This window comes from Seriola aureovittata, chromosome 1 (genome assembly GCF_021018895.1).
Source record: "Seriola aureovittata isolate HTS-2021-v1 ecotype China chromosome 1, ASM2101889v1, whole genome shotgun sequence".
Lineage (NCBI taxonomy): Eukaryota > Metazoa > Chordata > Actinopteri > Carangiformes > Carangidae > Seriola > Seriola aureovittata.
Window position 1 is genome coordinate 5,504,087 of NC_079364.1, and position 27,149 is coordinate 5,531,235.

Here is a 27,149-nt window from a genome sequence, read left to right on the forward strand (position 1 = left end):
TTTTAGTGAATTCTGCTCACCTGAGCTGCTCTTGACACCATTAGTCAAACCCTTGCCAGGGTTATAGCTTGACCGGGAGAGGTCATCATCTTTGGAGCCTTGTCCATCTGACAGACGAGACATACGTGAGCTCTTGTCTGCCTCTTTCTTCTTCAGCGAGGCACTGCGAGGAGACGCTGTCTGTTTTACAGGCATGGGAGACTTCTTGCGCCTAGCTGGGGATGCTGATTTGGTTTTCCCTGTGGTTTTCTTCAGGCCCTTTGCTTTTGGCTCTTTCTTAACTGAGCCATTATCCAAAGAGTCAGGATCCACCATGCAAACGTCTGGGCGTGGGGGGTGAGGGTAGGGGTCCATCATGGGAGCAGGAGGAGGGTCATGGCTCCTCCTGGTGGAGTGATGGCTGCCTCCTCCCGTGGCAGATAATTTATCTACAGGCATGTAATCTGCGTCCTCGTCTGAGTCCATGTTACCTTCACCAGTGACTGAAGGGTATTCCTCAGTGCCTGGAATCACATCAGAGTCTGACTGAGAGCCAAGAGACTCACTGACGGAGGTGGGTGGTGTGTCCTCTGTGGCCAAACCCAGCCCTGCCGACATGCCACCAGCTTGGTGCAAAGAGCTGCTATCTCTGCTGTGAGGGTGGTGGTGATGAGGCTGTTTGTGAGCCCTTCTCTTGACTGACAGCTCATGGTCATCGCCTTCCTGCGATTGGTCACTTCTGCGTCCTTGCTCCTCATCATCCTCATCGCTGGATAGGTGCCGCATAGAGGGGTTGATGAAGGAAGGTGAGAGGTCCTCTTTGCGCTGTCTGTACTCAGAGGAAGAATATCCTGGAGAGGTGCGGCTGGTATAAGAGGAGGCGGCGCCCATGGGTGCATCACCAGCAAAATCCTGGTCACTGTCATCATCATCGTCATCCTGCCCTCCTCGGCTGCACTCTTCAGCGTAGAACGGTGAGCGGAAGGGCTTGTCAGTTGAAGAGAGTGAAAGTGGACGGGCAGGGTGCTCTGGCTCCATCTCACACTCCTCTTCAAATTCATCATCATGACGATAATGAGGAGGGGAGTCTCCAGGCACCATCCCCATCTGGGGCTTTGGTATCTCCCACTCATAGGAGCCCCTGTAACTTGCTGCTCCCTCTCTGGACTCTACCTTGGCTGGGCCTGAAGCTGCACCGCTGGCTGCTGCTCCAGTAGGGAGGGTGGAGCTTGTGCTGACCTCTGTGGGTCCGTTGGCTGTATCTGGTTTGCTTGCCTGGAGAGGTGAGGGCATGTAGGAGCCAAGAATATCGGGGAGTATACCACCTGTCTTGTCAGTGGCAGCTGGAGCAACAGGCTTGTCAGAAAATAAGAGATTACCTGCCAGGCCACTGGAAGGAGATCTCCGAGTCATCTCGCGCATGTAAGCCTCCTCATCCTCTTCCTCACTGCTGTCAGTCTCCTCAAAATAATGTTTGCCTTCTATGTCTGGGCGTGGTGAGGAAGTGACACCAAACAGAGCAGCGCTGGCTGCCTCTTTGTCCTTGGAGAGTTCTGCTTGAGAGAACGGCCCTGCTAAGGCCCCAAACCCAACAGCTGTGTCGAGTTTGGATGCTTCAGACCATTCAGGCTTATAGAAACAGTCAGATTGAGGACCTTTGTCTGTAACTCCGGCTAATGAGGTTGTATGCTCCTTCTTGTCCTCAGCAAAGCCAGTGGATGAGAGTGAGGGGAAAGATTTGACCTCTTCGAATGGGCTGAGGGGTGAGAAGCGTGCTAAACTGGAGGTGGACTCAGCTGTGGTTGTAGCGGTGATTTGTTTTTCAGACACTTCCAGATAGTCATCTTTGACGCCAGCAGAGCTGGAAAAGGGAGAATCCATGACCAGCGAGTGTTCATCTTTGAAGGAAGAGTATTCAAAGAGAGGCTCGGCAGAGGCAGGCGTCTCCAGCTCCTCTCCGAACTGACGGCTGGTGGAGAGCGAGCCTGAGGTGGAGGAAGAGTAGCTATAGGCCGAAGAGGAGGAGTACCCAGGGGCAGCTGTGGTCGTGTACTGAAAGCTTGTATCCAGTGACTTCTTACTTAGAAGATCTGGTGTCTTCTGTTTCTCAAAGTCCGGATCAGCTCTGTCATTCTGATAATAACTGTCTGCTGTTGATTTTATAGTGAAATCCTCTTTTCCTGTGTCTGGGGCCTGACTTGATAAAAATGAGTCTTTCTCACCACTTCCATATGAGTATTCAAACCCTGAGGAGTAGCCAGAGAAACCTGTAGCCCCTAAATCCATTGGCTTTCCACTGAAGGGTGAGGAGTCAACCTTAGCTTCGTCTTCAGCCTTTGTGGGTGAGCTTGAAATGCTTTCTTTCATAGTTGGCTTCCCTTGACTGTTAAAGCCATATCCAGCCATAGAAACCATAAATTCAGGCCTGTTTGAGCCAAATATTTCACTGATTGGACTTTTTACTTCCTTCTCAGACTTCTCTTTGGCACCTTTCTCCATATCAGAATCAATAGCACCTTCATCCTCCTCCTCCTCCTCCTCCTCCTCCTCTTCTTCATCCTCCTCCTCATCCTCATCAACTACTTCATCATCATCATAGTCCTCCTCATCCCTTGCTGTTAGTTTGCGCATATCGACCTCCAAACACGCTCCTTTCTCACTGAAGCTTGTGGCAGCAGGTTTATCTACATCAAAAGCTGCCAATGAAGAGTAAGTCTGGGGCTTTGTACTGTCAGTCGTGCCTGTAAAAGAGAGAGAGTCTTTTTCTGATAAAGAAGTGGACAGTGCCTCAGGTCTATCAGTCACTGAAGGGAATCGGGTACCTGCGCTGTATTCAAGTGTCTCCTTTTCTTTGACCTCTTTTTCAAATGGGGGTGTGGCAGAAGTGCTTTTGGAGTCAAGCCATGACAAGGTGGAAGTCTCTTTCCCATAAGAGGCAGTAAATCCCTCTTTCTCTGTCATCTTTTCTGTGGCTGTTCCTGGGGAGGGGGGCTCATGTTTCTGCAAATCCACTCCACTCTTTGCGATGTCCTTCTCCGTCTTATCTAAGGACTCCTGACGATATGAATCAGAGTCCATTGAGCTTGTTTTGCTGTCATAAATGTCACCGTAAGAGAATGTTTTGCCATGCACATAGGGTGTGTCTTGTCTTATATACAAGGCCTTTTCTTTGCCCTCCTTCTCTGGGAAATTATAAAGACTGAAATGAACGCTTTTCTCTGGTTCTTTAGAAGAGACATCAGTTTTCTCAACGCTGTCATTTTTAAAGTCTACTTTGCTCTGATCTGTCGATAAGGGCGTAGTCCCTGTGCTGCTTGCAAAATCATCACCTTTTTTATCCTCATCGCCATCTTCATCTGAGGACGTCACCTGAGGTTCTGGTTTCACCTCTGTGCTAAAAGACACCTGTGTCTTGTCTGATTCCTTGACTTCTGTTTCTGTCTTTGCGGATTTTGCTTCAAAAGTGAAGTCGTCATCCAAGAAGCAACCCTCTTTTGCCTCCATAAGTTTGGCCTTAACGGTAGGCTGTAAATCCTTTTTGGCATAATAGTCTTCTTCGTCTTCATTGTCTTCTTCAGATTCCTCAGATGCTTCAGATGCTTCAGATGCTTCAAGTGCTGTCTTGTCAACTGGAAGTGCAATAAAGGAGGTACTGTCTGAAATAGTGACTGATTTTTCTGTTTTCTGGATGTCAGCTTTAACATTGGTCACTTCCTCATCTTTGTCTTCTGTCTTTAATGGTTTCTCTTCTGTTGGAGAGTAACCACTGCTTGTAGGCACAGACTGTGTGGGTGAGGCCAGTTTCATAGTGCTGTCATCTGGACTTACACATCTTTCCTCACTCTCTTGCCTGGAGTGGGACTCTAACCCAGGGGAGAAAGATGGAGGGGGTGAAACCAGCTTTATATCAGCACCGAACTTAAATCCCTCTGGGCTAAAGAGAGCCTGGTTTTCTTTGACAGCCTGTGTGGGAGAGTGCTGTATGGTAGAAAAGGGAGGAGGAGAAAAAGTGGCAGAGGGAGATTTCTCTTTTTCCTGGAGCATTTTGGAGGCTGCGTGTTCGTAGCCCTCTTGGAGTTTACCCAGAGGGATGTCAACGTTCGGGGTTTGATCCTCATCCTCGTCTTCCTCATCATCTTCTTCTTCATGGACTGGTTTGGTCTTTGTATCACCCTCCATCTCAGGAATGTGTGGTTGGTACTCATCAGAGGAAGGAGACTTAAAACACTTGTCATCCTCCAGAGAGGAGGTGGGTGAGATGGTTCCTGCTGAGTGGAGATAATCCTTTCCATGTGCGGCCTCTGCACGCAAGGGGATACTGTTGATGGTGTCAAGCAGGAGAGAGTTCCTCCCAACTTCCTCAGTCTGAGGAGCTGTAACTGAGGTTATTGACTGGTCCTCAGCTACAGATGTGGCAAACGATGACAGTTTGTCATATTCTGTGATGGATGTTGCTGAGGAGATGTGCTCTTCCTCTGCAAGAGGAGCAGCTATGATGGCAGGGTAAGGTGCAAGCTCAGGCTCATGAACTCCCATGAATGCTTTGGGTTTGACATCTGCAACGTCAGACACAGTGGAGCTTTTCATTTCTTTGATACCATGCATGGAGTCAAAGGTGCCAGGGACGTCAGGAACAGAGATGTCATAGGTTCCTACATCATAGCGCAGCTGTGGGATCCTATCCTCTGTTTCCTCGTGGATTTCCTCATCAGAGATGGTCTGTTCGGTCTCGGAGTAACCAGGAATCGTCTCATCTTGGATGAAAGAGAACTGCTCTGAGGCAGAGGCTGCTACAGCTTGCCCAGATAGGGCTGCAGTTGATAAAGGTTTTTGTTCAGCTGGCTTGGTGTCCCACTCCTTTCCATTTTTTTCCTTTTTCATTTCCTCCGTTTTATATTTCAGGACCTCATCATCTTCTGTTCCTTCAAGTTCGGCTTTTTCAATTACATCACCCTCCTCCTCTGAGCTGTCACTCTTCTTTGATCTGTCTTTTATGTCATCCTTTACTGGGTATTTGTCATATTTCTCCATTTTCTCTTCTTCGTACTTCTTGTCAAAGCCATCACTTGCATCCTTTTTAGTGGCTGCAGCCTGTTCTATTGCGCCCTTGTCTTCATTGTCTACTACCTGTTTGACAGGGGATTGGGGTGAAGCTGATTTTATCTCAGTGGCTGAGAATGTAACTTTTTCATCGGGGGAAACCAAGGAAGAAACTTTAGTATCTGTATACACTGAATGCCCAGATATCACATCGTTCTGAATAGGTTCACTCTTGAATTTGGACAGTTCTTCTTGTTTTAGAGCCTCGAAGTCCTCAGTGAGGTCCTCAGGGGAAGATACAATAGACCTGTCGGCCAGAGCTGCTGCTGCGACCTCTTCAGAGATGTTCTTTGGAATTGGAATTTTCTCATTGGCTGCGTCTTTGACTGCTTTAGTTTTGTCTGTTTTGGGCTTAGCCTGAGTCTTGGCCTTGTGCAGAGTTTTTCTTACTTCTGGGGTAAATGGTTTCAGGTCAGGTTTGGTGATTTTTCTCAGCTCGGGTTTAGTTGAGTCTTTCTTTTTATCGTCTTTAGCTTTACTTTCTTTTTTCTCTTCTTTTCTTATATTTTCATCTTTCTTTATTTTCTCTTTCTTAATTTCTTTCTTCTCTTTGTCTTTCTTTTCATCCATCTTGGATGCTTTGTCTTGCTTGGCAGTTTTTTCCTTGGATATTTTCTTTTTCTCTGTCTTGTCTGCCACAGGGGCCACCTCACTGTTTTTCTGTTGTTTGGTGGCTTTTAGACTTTCACTTTTGAGCTTTTTCTCCTCTTTCTTTTCAACTTTATTTTCTTTAGTAATCTCACTTTTGGACTCTTCCTCCTGCCCACCAGCTTCTTTCTTGGTTGTTTTAGAGTGTGGTTTGGGTGAAGATTTGAGACTCTCTTTGCTGTCAGTTCTTGATCTCATTTTAGTCTGTTTGATGATGGGAGGTGGTGCACCAGATGATATGTCTTTTTGGGTAGCCACTGGATATCGCAGAAAGTCCAGGTGTTTCAGTTTCTCGAGGCCCTCGAAGATTTTATTCTGGGGTGCATTTCCTGGGAACAGCACCCTGACTATCTTTTCTGATGGACGGTGAGGAATCCAAACAATGAGAGCAGTAACTGATGTCAAATAGGGAACAGATATTTCTCCTTCTTTTCCATTGGGCATCATAATTCCTGTCTTGGCTTTGCTGTTTCCAGCCCATTTCTGCATTAGAAACTGCATCTCTTTGCTTTCTTTTACAGGGTTTAAGACATACATGTCTAACTTTCCCACACCAAGTTTGTGGAACAGTGTGATAGGTTCAATGGTGTTGCTGACTACCCTGTGAAGAGGCTCTGGTGTGATACCAAGCTTGTTGAGGTACTGCAGTGTAAGAGATGCTTCTTCAATGCTTCGCTTCACTTTAAGAGTGGACTCCGGCGTCCGAAGCTTCTCTGGGACGTTGAAGAACACGATTCCGAGCTCAGGAGAGATCAGATTCTTCATCCAGTCACCATTGCTGCTGGAGCCAGATCCTTGGTTACGCTCCTCCTCCTGCTCAGCAATCTTTCTCTGGAACAACCCATTGATGCCAGGGAGGTTGTCTGCCCCAATATGTGTGAGCAGAACAGAGTCAATCCTGTCCAGGTGACGAACCAGCTTCCAAAAGCAGGACTTTCGGTCAGACCCTCCATCCACCAGGATGTTGAACCCATTGACGGCGAACAAAGCAGAGTCTCCCCTGCCTCCAGGGAAGATGTAGCAGCAAGGTTTGGACAGCTTCAGAAAACCTCCAGAGGTTGGGGGCTCCAAAAGGTCAAAGGATGATGGCACATCCACTGTCTCTGATACATACTCGGTGAACTCTGCGACTCCGTCCATGTCGGGGAGGTGGGGTTCGGGATTCAAGCGGTATTCCAGAAGATTCTGGAGTGGCTGTTGCTCCTGGCTTTGGCCTAGGGAGCTCCAGCCCCCGTCTCCCTGACAGGAAACAGTAAGCCTGGACGGCTGCTCTGAAGAGGCCCTGGACAGGACTTCAATTACCTAGGAATGCAATAAAAGGGGAAAAAATTAAGTAGCAACCTAAAATAACTGTGCTTTGATCCATACACATGCACTGTAACAAAGTATTTGGAGAGAAAGTTTGTTCGGCTCACTTGAGGGTTGGAGATGATGTCAGAGAAATGTTGCCAGGTGAAGGCTCCACCTTGTAGTAGGATGTCACCTCCCTGCTCAGAGCTCTGGCCACTCAATATCAGCAACTTATTCCCAGCAAGGTCAGTGATCAGAGAGCGGATCTAGGTAGAGTAGAGAATAACAGTCACTAAAATTAATGCTTTATAATAATGAATCTTCAATAACTTATCAACATCAAAACCAAAAAGTCAAATGACACAGGACAGGAAAGATGAAAAATCTTTTTGGATTGATCAAACGCGTGTATCCAACACACACTGCGTTAAAATATTTATTTTGATTTGAGTGTTATTGAGTTTGAGAGCTGCTCAATTTGTCCTATAATTAATCTCATCTGGGCATCACTCATCCACCGAGTGATAATAACAGCTGGGAATAATGAACGGCAAAGAATGGAAAGAATTCAAATCATCGTAGATATTGCAACACAATGAGTACAAGATGAAAGCTGCTCATACACCAAATATAAAAATAACAGTCTAAAATTACCCCTAGGAGTGGAATAGTGTCTAGTGTCAATTTCTGTCCTAATGCAATCAGCGTGACTCAATACCCAAAGTAGATTGTCTGGAAAAAGAAAAATGTCCACTACTTTCCACCAGAAAAGGGGACAATGAAACAGTAATCTCTCACACTGTGGGCCTTCAGCTGAAGTTGACAAATCACTAACAGCAGAGACATGGACTGCCCACTGGGGCTAAATGGTGAACAGCAGGTGGTGCTTTATTCTTCATAAGTGAAGCCAAGTTCAACTCAGACTGAACACTTTGGCCTGAAACTCCATATCGTGATTTTAATAAAATATACAAAACATTTGCAAGTGTCCTGTAACAGTCAGAGCATCTGGTCATCATCACCCTGTGGTTGTATTGTCTGAGTGTGACTCACCTCTGAAGCAACAGTCTCCTCTGATGGGTTCACCAACACCACTGTCTCGAGGACATCACTCTGATACTGGAGAATTCGTTGTCCTTCGGGAAACAGAGACAAAAAAAACAAAACCATATAACTACACCAAAGCACATAAGGCAAACGACGACACACTTTTGGGCCCACACCCATGTTTACAAGCTAGATGACCTGTTCAGAAATCATGCCACATTTTGATGTGCGGAGGGAATTGTGAGCTGTGAAGAATTTTCGCCAAAGGGAAAGTGACTAAAGCCAAACACTCAGCACTCTCCATGTAAAATAACTCCTGGAATCCTTTAAACCAGCACCTCAGTTATTGCAAACTCACGCTGTACAGGAAAATATTGTTCAATCCTACAGATCTTATTTTAAATTCTAGTGGAAATCCCAAAGTTTAAATATACCAAAATATGCCAGGCTGAATTTTGAGAAATATATATTATATATATCTGTGTAAATATCATAAAACTTTAATGACAAGCTAGACCAAACTGATACAGAACTGGTACAATACTGTGAGATACGCAGGAATAAATGAGATTTTCTTAAAACCACTGAAAGGTAGACGGACATCTGTGAGTCTGTACCTAAGCACAGCGCTGAATTAGCATTAAACACAAAGTGCAGCTGAGGCTGATGGGTATGTGATTTGTTCTGCAGGTATCTAGTCAAAAACCAAAGTACTGGACAAACATTTTCGCCCGATGATGTTGCTGGATGAAAGATTAAGCGATCAGTTTTTTAGTTCATCCTGTTGGGAAAATTAATTCAATATTGGTCGAAATATTTCTGTCTCAATGAAAAACTGTATGTGAAGAAAAGATGTTAAAATATGTTATCAAGATTGGTTTGACCTTTTGATACATCCTCCTGATAAACTGCTTGTAATGCTGCAGCTGTATAGGACAGAACATTTTCCAGTAATGAAAAAATACCTGGCAGAACTCTAAAGCAGGAAGGCTGTAACCTGGGCTGTTACTTGATAAGTTAAATTAGAAGAACTATGTTTCCTTGTATAAAAATACTGTATGACCAGGGTCAGCTACCGATAATGCAATGCCCTCTGCATGCACATATGGCTGTGCATAAGCATCCTCAACCCCGCCCAGCTTCTCTTTTGCTCACTTGCCATCTTATGTCAAGTGAGCATTTAAACCCCCCCCCCCCTCCCCCCTCCCCCAATGAGTTTAATCCTGCAAATATGCTCTTTTCAAATAATCACAACAATAGTGGGGGAAAAAAATCCCTCAACCACAAGCCTCATTGGCTGTTGCTATGGGGACGGCTCTCTAGCTGTTTTTGCTGCTAGCCGAGTTACACTGACCCAGTGTTGGGCTGAGGGAGACGCATTGCAGCATTTCTGCGAGAGGGAGGGGAGGCTCATGCTGCATGACAGTATGCACGCAGCATCACACAGTACAAGAGGTGAAGGCGAGTGCCAAAGGACCAGCAGCAGCAGCATTATAAGCATGCAGCCGCTTCATCAGGGGATGCTATATTTAGCTTGGAAGATGTTGGCTCTTCCTTCACCTCAGAAATGCGAAGGAGCTGTCACAGGGTCGTTATCTCTCCTTTCCCTGCCAAAGCGTAGAGGCAAGGGCAAGGAGGGGTGAGGAATAAATTAAGTGCTTTGAGAGAAGATGACATGCCTTACTATCTAGGGGTTACATGTTAGGTCAGAAAACCTTACATTCATAAACAAGGCTCAGATACACAAGACACTGGCAACGATGTCACTTCACAATATAACAGTTTTGTCAGCATCTGAGGGAACGTACCAGCCGACGAGTCAGAACCATGAGCCACTCCGTGCAAACTAACAAGCCAACATTAGAGCAGTAGCATGTGTAATGAGTAAAAACACTGTGGCCCAGTTTGTGTATGCTGCTCTTTCACTGTCACATTCTCCTCTGAAGAAGGATAAAATCTGAATTTACTCAGCTGCTCATCCAACAAGTAGAGTGGAACCGATGGATGCGCTTCTTTTCAACCCAGGAGACTGTTTGAATGTAAAAATAACAACACCAGAACAGAGGTGTTTACTCTGTGCAGCATCAACACTGTATTTTGAATGAATTAGTTTAATGCTGAGAGAGAAAAAACCAAACAAGGCCAGTATTGGCACTCCGTTTCTCTTACGTCCTTTTCAGTATGTTAAATAGCATTGGAAGCTCATTAATTAATTGATATATGAATTCTTGGAAGATATTTTCTCATGTTTTATTGTATGTGGGTGAAAATGACCAGTGGATGGTGCATTTCTGCTGCCAACTCCATCAACACATAACTGGTGAATTTCATGTTTTTCCTCCAATCAACAGAGAGTTCATAAAACCTAACGTGCCAGCTGATTGGCTCTCAGTAACTGTAAACAATTTGAACACAGTTTTCAGGGGTGTGCCCCAATTAATTGATCAATACACACAGCGTTTTTAACTGATGTTTTGTTGACAGCTATACAACTACATAGTTCTTACAATTTAAAGCAATGGATCAGGACCCTTCAATAGGTTTTAAAGCCCTAAACATTAATTCAAACAAGGTTTCAATTGGTATGTTGTTTTATATGGTACATTTGATTTTCTTGACATTGTAAAATTGTGAGTGGTACTTTGAGGAAAGAAAACTAATGGATGATGAAAAGTCACATTTGGTGTCGAATTAAAGGCACCAGCCTCTTTTCAAACAATGTAAACCTGTGACATACTCATTTCAGGGACAGCTGACTGACCACACAGATGTGCCTGACATTAACAGCAAGGTGTCATCATCTACTGCTTCGCCATGACATTAATCTGAGAACGGCCCTGACACCAGAGGAGTATCTGAGAGACGAAGTGGACCGTGCTAGAAAGAAGATATGACCTTGACATCGTTCCACAAGGATGGAGAACAGGTATGAGCTTGGTTACCTCCCCAGAGTAAGGACAGGGATTACCTGAGTACCTTAGCGTACTGGATTTGTTTTCTCTACATAACCTATTTTTAAAATATGCTAAACCTGTCAATGTGGCCGTGTTTGATGATTTATTAACACGAAAAAGATTTCTGATTTCATGATTAAAGCTGTAACTGATGTTTAGTTTATTAGTTTCTTGACTAAACGATTAATCGTTTGGACTACAAAAAGACAGAAATCTGCCCATTTCAACTTTCAAATTCCCTGTAAAGTCTCCATCTTGCTTGTTGAGTCTGACCATCATTTCAACACCCAAAGTTACACAGCAAATCATCACAAATGAGAAGCTGGAGCTGGGTAAAGTTTGGATTTTTCACTTAGGCAAAGTCAAGAATAAACTGAGTGTCATGTATTAGTTGATATACACACACACACACAGACTCTATCACACACAGATAACTGTGTATTTTGTTTTGTTTCACTGAGCTTTACAAATTAAGGTCGTGCAGAAAAAGAATTCTCCATCTACCCTTGAAAATCTCAGTGAGATTTTCACTGAGACTCTTGATAGTGAGTGGGCGTTCACAGCATTAAGGAATAAATCGAAAGCAGAGCGAGCCTACACACTCGTGTTCCTGGTGTATGATGGGAAGTGGTTTGCAGCCACCACTGTCCAAGCCTCCCACTCGCTGCCGAGCAGAGGCCGCAGCTTCACGCGCTCAAAACGCCACCCGAGGCCAAGAGAGAAGTCCGCTGTGTGTTTGGGTTCATTTGTGAAAGGAGACCATGTCCCATATGTGTCACTCTGTGTGACTCCACATGGCGTGGTTCTCCTACTTGCCTCACCACAGTGGTTAAAAATAAAACTGCAGGAAAATGTTGCCTGTGGTGGTGCACTAGTTTCACAGTGAAGAAAACACAAAGAAGAAGCAGCGGACAGAAACGGCCACATATGGAAATATAACTGTTCAATAACTGACGGATGCTGTAAAGAAGTCCAGTTGAATAACTGGCTCTCACACAACACACCTTGCTGTTTTCAGCTGTGTATCCAGCGGGGGTTCAGATGGATTTCAAAAGCCAACGTGTTGTGTACATTTTCAAAGTGAACAGCAGCAAATTGAACCGCGCTATCAAAGACATTTACGGCCACAACGACAGACTAATTAGCTGCTGCTTATCAGGTCGCTGCTTGTTCAGTTTCCCGCTGGCAGGAGCTTTTGTTTATGACCTGTAACCTCATTTATTTTGACTGGCAGCGTCCTTGTTATGACTGGTCAGAGTTATTGAGATGGTTCTTAATGACAGCAGGGATCGCAGAATGTGAATATAATGGGCGGCACTGTTTGCCCATGCTGTAATTGTTACCACATAAAGTGTGGTAATAATTAACACTCATATAAAACCCTCTCAAATGTGGAAGGACATTGGTGTTCAGATATATTGTGATGCAGCTAGTTACTATTTTGTGCCAAGTATGGTAATTTGTTGGTTTGAAAAGTGACTTTATCTAACAATCATAACAGAGATGATTGATATTGATTAGTAAATGAGTAAATCACTCATCTGCCCCTGAGTAACTCCTCACCCATCAGACCAAACACAACACCACATAAACGAGCGCAGCGCACAGAGGTAATACTGCAGGAAAATTAAACATTAAAGTGAATCACGACTCCAAGAAGAGAGTTGTCAGAAAGCACTCCAGTGTACATTTCCTTGGAGAGGTGTAACTGACACGCAGGTGATTTGTACCTGCTGCTTTCACTCTAATACTGATGCAGTTTTCAGGTGAGCCTTGAGGGAAATAATCAAAGGGCTGAATTAGAGCCTGTGGTGCAGCAGCAGTGTTCACCGCAATAAAAGCTGCCTGACTGTGTCACACAAGGGTCCCACTTTATAGTGCTACAAACTTATATTGAAACAGTAGAATTTCTATAGATATAACTGAAGATATTTGATAAAGAAAGAGTTATTTATGTAAAGTGAAGTCCGAAAGTGAATAGGAAAGTTTACCCAGACCCCAATGTTTTTTATTTGAATCTGAATTAATCCCACGCTGTTTTACCCCAGAAAGTCATCATCATAATTGAACATGGTTTGAGGACAGCCAATCAGGACCGATTGGCTGTCCTCAAACCATTGACAAGTTTAAGTTCATGTAGCATTTGTACTGGAAAACCACAAAGTTGCAAGATATGTCTCCAAGATATTTCCAGTATTGTGATCGTTCTTAGAGACGTGGGCAGAGTTTCATCCAATGTTCTGGAAGGAAAAGTTTTATATAGACGAACGTTGGGTGACATTTCCAACACTCTCCTGGCTGAATCATCAGCACAAACCATCAAACTTTTGCTTTGAAAATCTGTAAGTTAATTAGGAAACAAATAAGTGATTGTGTTTAAGGAAACAGCTGCTCTTTATACCCCAGAGAACAAAAGAGGTTGTTTTCAGTGTCTCATTAAACAACTCATGCGAGTGTAGTTTAGTGATCTGCAGCTCCCATCTATTTAAAGTCTGGTTAAGTTTATGCATGAGAGACCACTTAGTTACACTTGTTAATGAAATCACATCCTGTGTTTAGACTGTTAATCATCTGCATTTTCACCGTCCAGAGGAACATCCCCTGTCAGTGTAATATTCTACATGACTATCACGCGTCCCATCATGCACTGCTTCGCTTTAGAAAGACATTTTCTGTATCTAACTTCATGTTTGATCATTCCCTCTTTATTTCTGTAGCGGTGCAGTGCTGTTCTGCCCTGATGACAAACCATCTGTAGCTCTAATAGGACTACTGACTAAATTTGTCATGTTTTTCAGATTTTCAACAGCGGGACTTTAGAGGAACGGGAGAACAGGTTTCCCCATGTCGCAATTTGGTTGCACCACCTATAAACGGTAACGATCAAATCTCGCAAATGTGCAGCTACTCTTTGAAGCTTCACAGGAAAACTTAAGAGAGGTTTAAGATAAGAAAACGTGTTCTGACATGAAGCTCGTTGACTGTTAGGAGAAGACGGGACGTGAACTTTGGTCTTGAAGTCAGATGCTTTGTACGTTTTGTTTGTCATTTCAATAACCAGTGGTGTCATTTCTCCGTGGAGGGAAACTGGTCCACTGTGATTTACAGAGAGCACATCCCATCACTGAGTTTAAACTTTTATTGGGGGCTTTGGATAACTTCAACGATAACGATCAGTTCTACGATTTTAATTAATGAATTCACCTTTGGATTCTGGATCAATTTTGGATCAATTTTGCAACTATGTTGTGGTGTTTTGTTTTTTAGGTTTGGTCATTAAGGTTCAAGGTTGTTGTTATTTTTGTGCTATGATAAGAATAAATGATAAAAAATAGATTTATCAAGATTGGAAGTTTGACCATGATTGATAAATAATGGTCTTGAATGACTTCTATAGCTAAATTATCTAGACAACAACTACTGTGCTATTTTGACAAGTGTCATTAAAAGTAACGTTACACAATCTTTCCCACTACTTTACCCAATTTAACAACTTTTAATTGATGTATCTTTTTTTGGACGATGTCACACTTGGTCACATCAGTCAGGGTGAGATTGTAACATGGAAAGCTCCAGTGTGAACAGACACAGATCAGAGTGTAATTACAGCTCGCAGCATGTGAGCACCAACCGAGCTGGTCTCTGTGAAAGCTACCTCCACTCCACATATGATCTTATAACAGCAAACATCCACACCAGCCTGGACGGCAGAATTTCACCAAACGTCATGAACACTTCATCCGTATGTCAGACCGTGAAGTTATAAGATGAGAATATTTCACTTCTACTTGTCAAATTCTGAAACAAAACTTGTTAGAAGCAACAGAAACCAGATACACTAAACGGTCTCAGCAGCAGAATCCAGTTTAAAATATTCCTCCATGTTACCTCAGCAGCTGAGTGTAGAGCGCACCATGTGTTGTTCTGTATATAGTTTCATTCTTAAAAAAGGCTAAGTAACATCCCAAGACAGCTGGACGCTGCAGTTTTTACATTACTCACACAGGAGGAAATTGTGCTTTCGTTGGGGACTATTTTCAGCGGTGGATTAATACACGTTTGGTGCTGCAGTGAGTGTTTGGTAACGGGGTGCGTGGAGCCGAGTCAAAATAAACAACAGTGTGTGTGTGTGTTCATGGTGATGAAGGAGCATGGTACCCAGTGCAACAGTGAGGCTCACTGATGTGTTTTTTATTGTTTTTGGAAAACAATGGAGCTCTATGGCTCAGAGGCTTTGGACACATCAAATCAATCCACTGTCGGTGTTTTTGTTGGAGATTTGATTGATGAGTTGTTTAATGTGATTTCATGATAAAACTTTGTTGCATCAACAGCATCAATAATCTAAATTGTTGCTGACTTGTCAAAGGAAAAGTCCTTTATTGGCTGCAAATAGTTGGCAGCAACTGCTGATTAACTTCATTACTGATAAATCAATTTGATATTATTTGATTGATCGCCTTCAAACTGTTTTCAGTTATTCAGCATTTTTTCTTGATTAATGGCTTTAACTCTTAATAGATAATCAAAATATTTGTTGTTCCCTGTTGAAACAAAATGTTGTAGTTTTTCCTCTGATTAGAATTACTCCATAGTGTGCCCACTGTTCCCCAGCTTGTCTTATCTGCTAGTTCATGATTTCTTTCACTTCCCAGAATGCCTTTCTTCAACACCTAGAGGACCACTGCTGTTGGTTCCTTGGATGTATTAAGAGAGCTGGATACGTCGCCACCGCTCAGCCCTGCGGCTAAGGTGTCCTAGTGGTCACTCGTGGTATTGCAATGAAAAGAAATCCTTCGAGCTCCATGATAAAACGTCTGTGAAACTGTCAACAGGACATCTGCGACTGCAAACAAGGTGAGTTATTACTCTTTCTTTTATGAATTTTTAACCCATGAAAATTAGAAAAGATTTTTGGCTTAAGTGCCAGGTGAGAGACCTTCATTCATCACACACCCATGGTAGGGTTTAGGAAAACAAAGCAGTCTTCTGGCTGCACCGCATTCTGGTTTTCTGACACCACACAACGGCTGAATACATTATGAGCTTATTTTTGATGGATTTGTTTGTGTACGATTGATGGACGTCGAGGCAAAACTACAGCTGTAGAAAAGCGTCTTTGCTCCTTGATTTTGAAACAAAACCAGCAAGTGCAGAAATGGAGAACGCACCACCAGTATATCTGTTCTTTAAAGGTGCCGAGTTGAGTCTCGTGCTTTAAGAATCATCAGGCCTGATTTCAAGTCAGTCTGAAGCCACACCTCTACCGAACCAGCAAACGACTATCCCTGTTGCTGGGCATCCACTCAATCCACCCTCCTCTCTGCCTGATCCTGCTGAACTCAGCACTCTGCCTCACCCACCCTGAGGCATTATGGGAGTTCACAGAGCGCACTACAAGGTGGTGTGGGGGGTGGTGGTGCTAATTAGTGGGAACAGGCTTCAAGTATGGGTTTGTTTACAGGAGGATCTAATAAAGCAAAGAATAAAATCTTCTCTCATTCAGCCGGTTGTAGACATTATGAACCGAGGTGCCTCGTACAGTGAAAATATTATGACAGAAGACCTGAGCTGCTCTGCTCCGTCCTCCCGCCCGGTCTGCACAGTGAAAGGCTTCAGTGCGTGTGAAAGATGAAACCTGCTCAAGGACGTTTCAAAGGCAGCTTCCACAGGACAGTAAAAATAAATCACCAGTCACTCAACGGGCTGATCTCGTCACAACGCAGGTAGAGCCGCAACTGACGATTATTTTCATTATTCCAATCAGCAGATTAACTATTTAGTTGATGTCAGAAAAATCATGAACATACGTGCATCACACTTTGTCATGACGTCTTTAGAAGGCTTGTTTGGTCCATTGATTAATCAATTAGTCAGATGACAGAAAATGACATGTTTTTGTAATCAATTAATTGTTAATTTTGCCTTAAAAATGATTTAAACACTTGAGTGATTATTAAGATCGTCAGTTGTTTCACCTCGGACTTCTGGAATATCGTGATGGACATTTTCACTGTTTTCTGACAGTTCATGGACCAAATGATCAATCTGGGGAAGAATTGATCCATAGCCCTACATCCGAAACCAAAAGGTGCATTTTTTTAATACTATAAAACACATTTGAGAATAAAATTCAAAATACTAAAATGTGTTTTTGTTTTGTTTTCTAATGTTACAGTATTAATAGAAAACTATTAATTAACACAGTGGTTCTGAACCTGGTGGACGGTGAAGGTATTACAAATTTCATTGTTTTTTTTCCTCCTCCTCCTATTAAGGCCCATCACTGTGATGAGCCGGTGATAGGAACTTTTGCTATCAGTCTGATTGCGCACTAAGAGATTACAATCATCGCAATAACTGGAGAATCAAAATGGATAGCTGGTTAGAAACAGGAAGAGTCAAGAGACAGATGGTGAATCATCAAACATAAAAGGAAAATTGAGCTTCGTACATGTTCCCCCTGCGTTCAGCTCATTCCTGAATGTTCAATCGTTATCATTAAAATAAAAAGTGCTCTATGAGCGTATTATTTGGCGTCCGTATTGATACCAACATTGTTGAGATTTTCAAGTGGGTCATAAATTGGAAAAAGGTCGGGAACCACTGGATTAACAAAATAGTTGCAAATTAATTTTCTGTCAGTTAACTAGATTAATTAACCAACTGCTCCAGCGTTAAACAAATGTTGCCGTTAACCAGTTAGCTCTGCAAAACATTACATTTCTACTATGTAAATAAAACATAACTCCCAGACCTACTGCCCCTCGCCCACATGTTTCTGGATTAAAACAGCTGTCAGTGTGTCTGTGTCTATTTTCAGACATTTTTGTGTGGCTGGTTGCATAAGTTTGGGGTTATACAGAGAGTGAAGTCTAATCCACATCCCTACACAGTTTTCACACGAACAAATGAGCTGCTGCAGCCTGACCGGACCAGAGACTCGGCTTCGCAGTCGGTGAGCCTCAGCTGTTGCCTTCAGGTCAGAAGATGTGCTGCTTTTTTTTCCCACCTTCAAAATCAGGTCACCCAAATTTACTCAACTGAATTGAGAGAATCTAATGCTCAGACAAATGAGCATAAACTGTGGGTTAAAACGTAAACATGAGTCAGAGAGTCTGTTCACTCTGTGGTGGATAAGAGGGAGGATGAAGGCCTACACTGCTCTGACTGTAAACGGCATCATCATCCATCATAATAAGAGAATCAAGCAATTCCAGAAAAGACACTGAGGTCATATCTTAGTTTTGTTTGGGGGAATTTGGTTGGATTTAACAGCCTGATGAGGAGTTTATATGCTGCAAATGCACATATATTACACATGGCATATTTTTATGGCTGATTCTGATACGTTTTAGAGTCTCTATTTGACTGTTTTGAAGCCAAACAAAAAAAGAAATAACGATAAAATACATTTGTAGATTTTTATTTCTCCACCAGAATGGTGAAAATGGGAGGAAACATTAAGAGGAAATATATATTTTAACATTTTGATGGAAAAACAATTACATTTTAGAGCCTTTTTCAGTGGTTGTCCTGTGAGGAATCTGGATTCAAAATCTCTGTATTTGTAAAAATAAATCCCAGCTGTGGCTCTTACACCAGAAAGTACATCATGTGACTGAAATGCACCATATGCATGCATATATGCTGCCACAGAAGCAGTATATTACATAGAAAGAGCTCCTCAGTTTGTAGTAACAGAATGTAAATATCTATACACAGTGAATGGATTATCATGATAACGTGACTCACATGATCTTTGGTCCACGGCCTCTGAAAACACCGAGACTACAACGCGTCAAATCCTCACAACAAGTAACTGTCGGTATAAATTCCTGTTTTGAGATTCCTCCGCTGACTTCGACCCTCTTCATGCAGTGTGACGCTCCGGATTAACGATGCGGTGTTATGAAGCCCGGTCAGACCCGGTCAGACCACCAGCCCGGTCTCTCTCCACAGATTTCTGCTCCTGATTTTAAGCGTCTGTTTCATCACGGCGGATGGAAATAATAGTTAATAAATAGATTTTTTTTTTAAAAACCTCCGAAGAAGACAGGGCTATCTGCCGCGTCGTCTATAGGATGTGACCGAGAATAAACGGTGAAGTGTCTTACCGTCCGTCAGTGGTGTGGATGGAGCAGAGGGAGGGGCGGGGATGCTGCTGCTGCTGCTGCTGCTGCTGCTGCTGCTGCTGCTGCTGCGGATGAGGATGAGGATGATGGCAGGATCGGCCTGGTACAGCTCAACACCTACACTATCTGGTGGCTCATGCTGCATTCAGGAACTCGTCGTACACTCGCGTTTTCGCCGGTTGCAAACTGATCCAGCAGCATTCACGTGAATCGGAAAAGACCTCTCTCTGTTTTCCAATCCAAGTTGTTCTCCCTTGTGCAGAAGATCATATTGGCTACCTCGAGTTTCAGTGAAACAATAATGATCTTTTATCCAGGGCTTTAGTCTGGATTTTAGGTCATGAGTCCCCCAGCACCACTCAAAACACCAGCAACATAAAATATCCCAGATTTTGTTTTTGATATTTTACTCTGTTTATGAAGTGTTCAGGTAGGCTCTTATGTGAAAATGTAATTTTTCAACATGAAGTCTCCTGCACACCACCAGGAATAAAATGCATGGCCTATTTACTATTTTAAAAGAGTTTTTAAAAGAATTAAACTGAAATCATCTTATAAAATATCCACCATACAGCTGCCTGTAAAAGGAAAAACTGCTGAATGCTCAGCAGTGGTATCCTGTAATAATTTGCAGTAAATGTGATAAAACATTCAAATCATTAGCTTTAAAACATGTTTCTTTTTTCAGTCAGGTATTTTTCTCTTTTAGAAACAAGTCATTGACCCACATGTATAAAATACTCTACAATGTTAATCTATTTAAAATCTGTAGCTCAATCCCAAATGCTAGGTTTATGGATGATGTACACATGAAGTTTATCTAGACTCATAAAATTGGATTTTATTACTTAGAATGAAGCAAGTGGATTATTTTCTCTGGGAAGGGACTTTTCAAACAGCTGTGACTCAAACAGCAGCTGCTGGGTGGGACAGAGACAAACTAAAATAGACTCTGAGCTCTGTTAACTCGACCCATGGTAAACCATGAATCATAACATTTGACTAACACAGAGAGAGAAAGAGCGAGCGAGAGAGAGATGGATGTCAGTGTTTCAGTTACCTTTAAATTGTGCATACAGAAGACAGTCTAGACGTTTCATTGTCCCTTTGTCCCTTAAATACCATCTCAACTTTTTTGGATCACACTGAAAATGATTTCCTTTGATACAGAAATAGCTCATGAAGGTGGGAAGAAAAACTTGTGAAAGCTAAAGATGATGAGACATTTACCAACTGCAGTGAGTGAAAGAAAGCTTCACCCTCCAGGTCCCCTTCAGATTATAAGAAGGAAAAGTGTTTTCATCAGGGAACATAATATATTAATATTTAGTACTTATAATTAAAAGGCTTTCAGCTTTAAGAGGCTAAATATTAACATCTCTTTTCAGAATTGTTTACATATGTATGTATAATAACCATAATCAGTATTCATTATTTTTTGAAATCATTTTCTCAGTTTAGTGTTTGTGATTATATCACATTAAATTACTGGACAAACGTGTGAAAAAGAAAAAGGTTGGACCACATTTTGTAGCAGGATGACAGAAAACACTCGCCTCAGACTGGTTGGCAGTCACAGGTGTGACGAATGTTCTTCACAATTAAAACACAGCTAAAGAACTTTTCTTTTTGTTTCTTTTAGCGGTGGCTATTGTAACAGCATGATATCGAAAATACTGACCTTTCTTTTTTTCTCTCTTTCTAGTCATTTTTGTCGTTTGTGGTTGTTTTATTACATTAGGCCGTAACTACTATTTTGAAAGTTTGACTCGTTCAGTAATTTATCCATGACTCCAGATACATCTATTGAATAACACTATTTAGATAACACCTTATTATTTTAAGAAGTGTAAAAAGTAAAAAAGAGATCTTCATATGTTCATGTAGGTTTACTGATGATGGTGTTTTTTATATAATACAAGACGTGAGTGAAATAATCATCAACACCATGACTGCGTATTTCCACCTTGGAACTGTAGTGAATCGATGACAGTCTCATAAAAGCAGATTCAGACCATCAGGGTTTTTATACGTCACAAACCTAAGGAACCAATCATGTCAAAGTGTGGGGGCGGGGGGGCGGGGCAAAATAAACCTGAAACCTTGTCAGTACAGAGACACACTGTGTCAGCCACTGCCAGTTACAAGCTAACAAGCTAACCAACAACGTAAACAAATAAACGACGCTAACTACGCTAACCGTTCTGATACGTGAGTCTGAGTCTGACTGAGGCTCAAACATGTGGCTTAGTCTCTCTGATGTTTCCTCCTCGAACCATCTTGATACTCTCTGCTCTTTCACCTGTCCACCTGGAGCAGGCAGGTGGTGGGCGGGGCTCAAGGCCTGATCCAGATTTGTCAATGAGGAAGTAAGAGTGGAAACGCTTCCAGCCCCAGATTTCCTTTTTTTTTTTCCTTTTTATGGGGGAAAACCATGTTAAACAAAATATTAATCATAGCAGAGTATTTTTACTCAGTTTAAAACATGTCTGGAGAGGAACTTTAAAGCATCCTGGCCTCCACTTGTTGTTACAGTGGCTTTGTCATTGTATATGCCTCTGCAAAAAGCCTGTTAGTGAAACCAAAGTGCATCATATCCACTCTGTTGTAGCAGCACTGATGCAGCATCATCTCAGATGACCGGCAGTCACCTCTAAATGTCAGACAGCTGTTAGCTGCACAGCCCGGTTGCTCGGCCTGCCGCGCCCTTCTCTCCAGACGCGCTGCTTTTCTCTCCCCTGAATGTCTCAGCTTTTCCAGAACCTCCTCTCCTCCCCCCTCCACCTCCTTACATCACTCTCAATTCTCTCACTCAGGGAAGGAAGTACAGACACACACACACACACACACACACACAGACTAATTTGTTCCTGAGAAGGTTGTTAAGCATTACGACCATGACTGGCTGCTTTCAGAGAGACTCTATTCTCTTTGTGCAGCGGTTCAGTAACTGTATTCTTACTGAGCCTGAGCTGTAAATACTCTGTGAGCATGTGTGGTATTATAACTCGAGGTAAGACAATATATATGCAAATACTGTGTGTTGCAACCTTTTATGGTAAAGAAGCTCTTTGACAACAGACCCCATCAGTTTCATCAGTCGAGTCTGATTAATGAAACTAAAACTCTAACCTCTCAGCTTTTGCCAAAACCTGCACCAGCAGGAGCTCAGTTTATGGATGGCACAGTCAGTCTGTTGGTCCACCACTGTGGTCCACACTGAAATATATCAACAGTTATGTTCTACAAACATTCATTGTTCCCACATCACACTGTACACCTGATGACTCTGGTGGTCCAGACTTTTCCTCTAGTGCTTCTGTGTGGTTCACATGTAAAAAACCTGCAGAAGTAATGGCCTAACATCCCATCAGCTTCAAATGTTAGCATGCTAACATGCTAAACAGAGTGAACATTATTCCTGCTAAAGTTAGCATTGTCATTTTGAGCTTTAATGCATTAGCAGTAGTGTTAGCATTTACAGTAGCTCAAAGCGCCTCTGCAGCCTCGTGGAGCTGGCGGTGTTGTTGTAGGTTTGACCTTTAAAGGCGCCTTGTGGAGTTTTCTGCTAAACACAATAAGTTATGTTCACATTCAGAATGTGTCTCCTTGAGGCCAAACAACGAATGCTTTTCCTTCCTCATAAAATATTTGCAAAGCTGATTGTTTTGAATAATTTCAGTTATGCATCGTTAACATACATGATTCATAGTTTGCAGTCTTTTTCTTTCTGCCTTTGTCTGTGTTTTGCTACGTGTCTTTGCACGTCACTGCCACCAGCTGTCAGTCAGCTGAACAGTGCTTCCTGCAAATTCAACACCAGAACTGAGTGGCTTAGTCTCCAGATGACATTTTGGAGTAACATGGCAAAGGTGTAGCTACTTTCTTCACTTTTGTTAAGCAAAAATACAAAACATTCACTAGTTCAAGCTTGATATATGTTGGAATTTGACATTTTTGTCTTATATAATCATGAAACAAACAATGTGGATTTTGGAGAATTGGGCTCTAGGAACTTGAGCCTCTTTCACTTTTTTTTTTTTAACAAACTAATAGATTAATAATCAGAACAAGAACATTGACACAATAATCAGCAAAGAAATGAAAGTTAGTTAGACCCCAAATAAGATGATTATTTATCCTGTCCCCATCGTCTTCTGCGTGCACTGTAAACGGGGGTGGACAAGATCAAAAGAAACACGTCAGTATGATGCAGTTGATTCATCCTACTCTAATTACAACTTCAAAATCACCTCCCTGACCACGACTCTTCTATAAATGCAACACTGTGCCTCTAAAAGACTTTATGATCAGATTTTATGGCAGGGGACTGTATAGATGTTCCTAATTCAGTGTATTCTTCCTCCACTCCCAAGGACATAACAAACATCCCTATAGACTCTTCCTCCACAGTGCAGTTCACATTACAGTAATTTAACTGTCTTTCACATCTTTTATTGCATTCGTGTATACTCACTCTGTCACACACACACACACACACACACACACACACACATACTTCTGTAGTAATGTGAGTGTGTGTTGTCAGGTCCAGATGAAAGGCACAGTGGCAGGGGACCCTCCCTCTTGATGTACAGTCCTGACTGCAGAGAAGCTGAGGGACGGATCAATAACGGCTGCTGAATTATTAATCAGCACACGTTCTCCTAAACCACACCCAGGACAAACGCACTTCACCAGGCGTGGACATTTTTAAGGCGTGTCATTAAAATTTTAACTGCTCACCAGCTGACTGATAATGACACAGACTGCGCGTCGTCCCCGTAGATTATTTTCTGGAGCATATTAATTCATTTCCTGCTTGCTGGTGAGACCTGTGGGTATTGAACAGACTTTCAAAGCACGTCTCTGTGATTTGCTGTATATTCGAGCCCCTCTCGGACAGAGATCAATAAGGAAACAGATTAGTGTCAGCCATGCGTGTGCAGTGTGAGACAGAAACTCATAACAGGCACTTCTGTGTGGTCAGCATTGTTACCAACATCCCCAAGAGAGGGAAAACACTGTACATGGTAAAGAGGAGAGGATGAAAGAAAATGACATTACATGACTTGTAAATGTAGGGAATAATGCTGTAATGCAGTTGTCACACACAGGAACTACATGTGCTGACACAGCAGGATTACTTTACTGCCCACGCAGGAGCCATCCGCCTCCATTACTCTGTGAATACCATTTGCTCTGCCCTCTTTTGCTTTTGTCTCCAAGGCATCATATCTGTTGTGTGTACGTGAGGGGAATGAAGCAGCAGATGATGTTATACCTGTGTCCAGTGTGTGTGTGTGTGTGTGTGTGTGTGTGTGTGTGTGTGTGTGTGAAGGGTCTTTAATAATGCTGCTCAGCTCTCCTGACAGCCTCTTCTGTGTAGCAGCCATCACTCATCTCTGCCTGTCAGGTTCAGCCTGCTGTTGTGTCCGTCACGCGCTGTGAACACCCGCTCAGCCCCGGGGTGTGGGTTGTATGGAGATCAAGTATTGTGTCACACACGTTGTGAACGCTCTACTGTAGTGGGGACATGAATCCTCCTCTCTCTAAATTTCGTGTTCGCTTCAGCGTTCATTAACTAAGTTGAATGTGAAACATGCAACGCATCTCACCAACTATTAGACGGATTGTCATGCAGTTTCGTAGATGTTCATGGTCCCTGGAAGATGAATCCTACTGGCTTTGGTGATAAATATTTTTAATCTGTGTTCAGTGTTAGTTTTGTGTTTAATTTATGACGAAATACGTGCAAAACTAAAAACATTTATAGCCTCAGCTGTTTCACTTGTTTAGTCCTGATAAGTTGATGTTTTGTACAGCCTCACAGAGCTGTAACAGTTAATCTTCTAGTTACTAACAAGCTCTGACTGTAAATTTTCTATTAACATAATGTTTTCAATTTACATATTTGGCAAGTTACAAACACGTTCATACACGTACATACCGTCATAGTGACTCCAGCATTATCAAACTGTGTCACGGTTCTGTTCAGACTCTCACAGCACTTCAGTTAAATTTAGATAAAGATCCTGGTCTGGTTTAACACAGAAAAAGTCCACAGTGACTTTATTTACATTTAACAAAAACAAACTTTTCAGTTTTTTCCGTTTTTGTTGCCTGAATCACAGTCAGGATGCAAACTCCACTTCTGTTAATAAATGCAGGGATTCATTCAAACACATTGTCTTTAAGCACTAGGGCTTGGAAAGACAATATCACTATTAATAATCCAATATTAGTGTCTGTGATAAAGTGGCCAATGTATCGCATAAAATAATAAAGCTGGAGTTCAAGGCAGTAACAGTGTTTGACTGTAACTTAGTTTTGATTATAATTTGGGTGAAGGTATTTTGTACAATCATCACATCAGAACACAACTCCAGTGAAAAACAATAAGCAGTGATATTGGATCAATGCTCAGCCCGATCAATAAGAGTGACCAGAGGGTAGATGCATTGACACGAGGATGAATTAAAAGCTGTAAAAAAAGAAAAAAAGCTGTAAAATGTTCAGAGCGTGTTGATGTTTGTGTGTTCAGACCTGTGTGATAGGATCCACTCAGTTTACTGCCCACTATTGACGGCATCTCCCCAGAGGCCCCAGAGCTTCTTTATTAACTATCAGTCTGCAGTGTGGGTCCACTGAGTCTGTATTAATTGCACCGTGTGGGCGACAGCTGCATTCATTGAGTCCATTACTGCCACCTTCCTCCTCCTCCTCCTCCTCCTCCTCCTCCTCCTCTTCCTCCTCTCCTGGGATAAAACATGATCTTTCATGTTGCCGGACTGTCCCTGTGCCTCATCAATCAATCAGGCATCCGTCTGATGTGAGAAGAGGCGATGCTGAGGGCTGAGACGCTAATGAACATAAAGTGATGGATGCACTGATGTCCTGTGTGTCATACTGTATCTGTTTCATCGTGACGTAACAGACTCGATACCGTTTCCCCAGGGAAACTGTGAGCGTCTTTAAGGATCTGACAAGAGGCTGCGAGGGGTTTAAATTCACAGGAAGAGAAAGAGAAAAGCGGTCGGGGCGTTTTGGAGACACTGAGGAAGACGAGGAGTGTTTTGAGTTTTTGCCACTGAGTGTCTCAATGTAATTCAATGTAAATTCAATTCATTTTTTCAATTCAGCTGTGAACAGAGGTCAGCAGGGGGCCAACAGCTGATTCTTGCCCAGGGACCCCTGAGGAGGTTAATGTGGCCATGCCAGTGTGATCTTTTTCTGATACAGTTAATGAGTTCCTACATTTCCCAGAATGCCCTTGATTAGTACCCAGTGACAGGATTTGAAGTACAACGGATGGTTACAGATAAGGAATGAGTAACATCGAATCCTAGAGTTTATTGTTGATGTTTGAAACTCCTCTACAGTTTTATTGGGTGGATGTTTCCTTTAACTGCCTCAGTTCTGAATCTCATCACATTTACCCCAATGCCTCAGTCTGTCTGTCCTGTGCCTGTGTGTGAGGGCAGATCAGTGTGTGTATGCACACACTGGCTGCAGAGAGGCTGAGCGAAGCCTTCAGGATGCCTGTGAGACCCCGAGGGCACTGGCCGTCCTTCAGCACATATGCCACCCATCAGGGAGGTCGTGGCTGCTGGAGCTTTTCCACATCGGCGTCCGCGGGCTCGAGCATGGAGGGAAACGCTGGCACTGACGCAGCCATGATGACTGTGCACTCCTCCACCAGCTGCGAATTAGCATTCAAGGCACAGACGAGGAGGAGCTTTAGAATTACAGGCAGGCAAGCCAGTCCTGCAAAGTAAACACGAGCTAGGGCTGAATTCCCCAAATCCTCTGAGCATCACTCTCACGAGAAGAGCCGCTGGAGGACGCCTCAGAAAGACTGACCTTCGATTTGAGGGGGGTGGGGCACCCACTTCACTGCTTGAATCTGATCAATTTTCCAATGTGACCTTTTGCATTGTCAACGAACCCACGAACACAGAACCGACTTATCTCATTCTTCATCCTCGACCGTCAA

General features: G+C 42.9%; 1 protein-coding gene and 1 long non-coding RNA gene across 3 annotated transcripts in view; one reads left to right on the forward strand and one right to left on the reverse strand.

The window, feature by feature from the left end:
• Positions 1 to 27,149, reverse strand: part of map1aa (microtubule-associated protein 1Aa) — a 37,501-nt gene that overhangs the window by 1,641 nt on the left and 8,711 nt on the right. Inside the window, exons 1-4 of one of the 2 annotated variants that reach the window (XM_056375239.1) lie at positions 19,136 to 19,313; positions 8,071 to 8,153; positions 7,143 to 7,283; positions 21 to 7,029 (exon numbers count right to left, since the gene is read on the reverse strand). In XM_056375239.1, coding sequence (XP_056231214.1) covers positions 21 to 7,029; positions 7,143 to 7,283; positions 8,071 to 8,153; positions 19,136 to 19,298 — 7,396 coding nt within the window. In that variant the 5' untranslated portion in view covers positions 19,299 to 19,313. Of the gene's footprint in view, positions 1 to 20; positions 7,030 to 7,142; positions 7,284 to 8,070; positions 8,154 to 19,135; positions 19,314 to 27,149 lie in introns of those variants that run through there. The other variant, XM_056375238.1, reaches the window with a different exon arrangement.
• LOC130168654 (uncharacterized) lies at positions 10,221 to 16,606 on the forward strand. Its single transcript, XR_008827668.1, has 3 exons — positions 10,221 to 10,990; positions 13,817 to 13,894; positions 15,674 to 16,606. It is a non-coding gene; the product is annotated as an uncharacterized LOC130168654 (long non-coding RNA).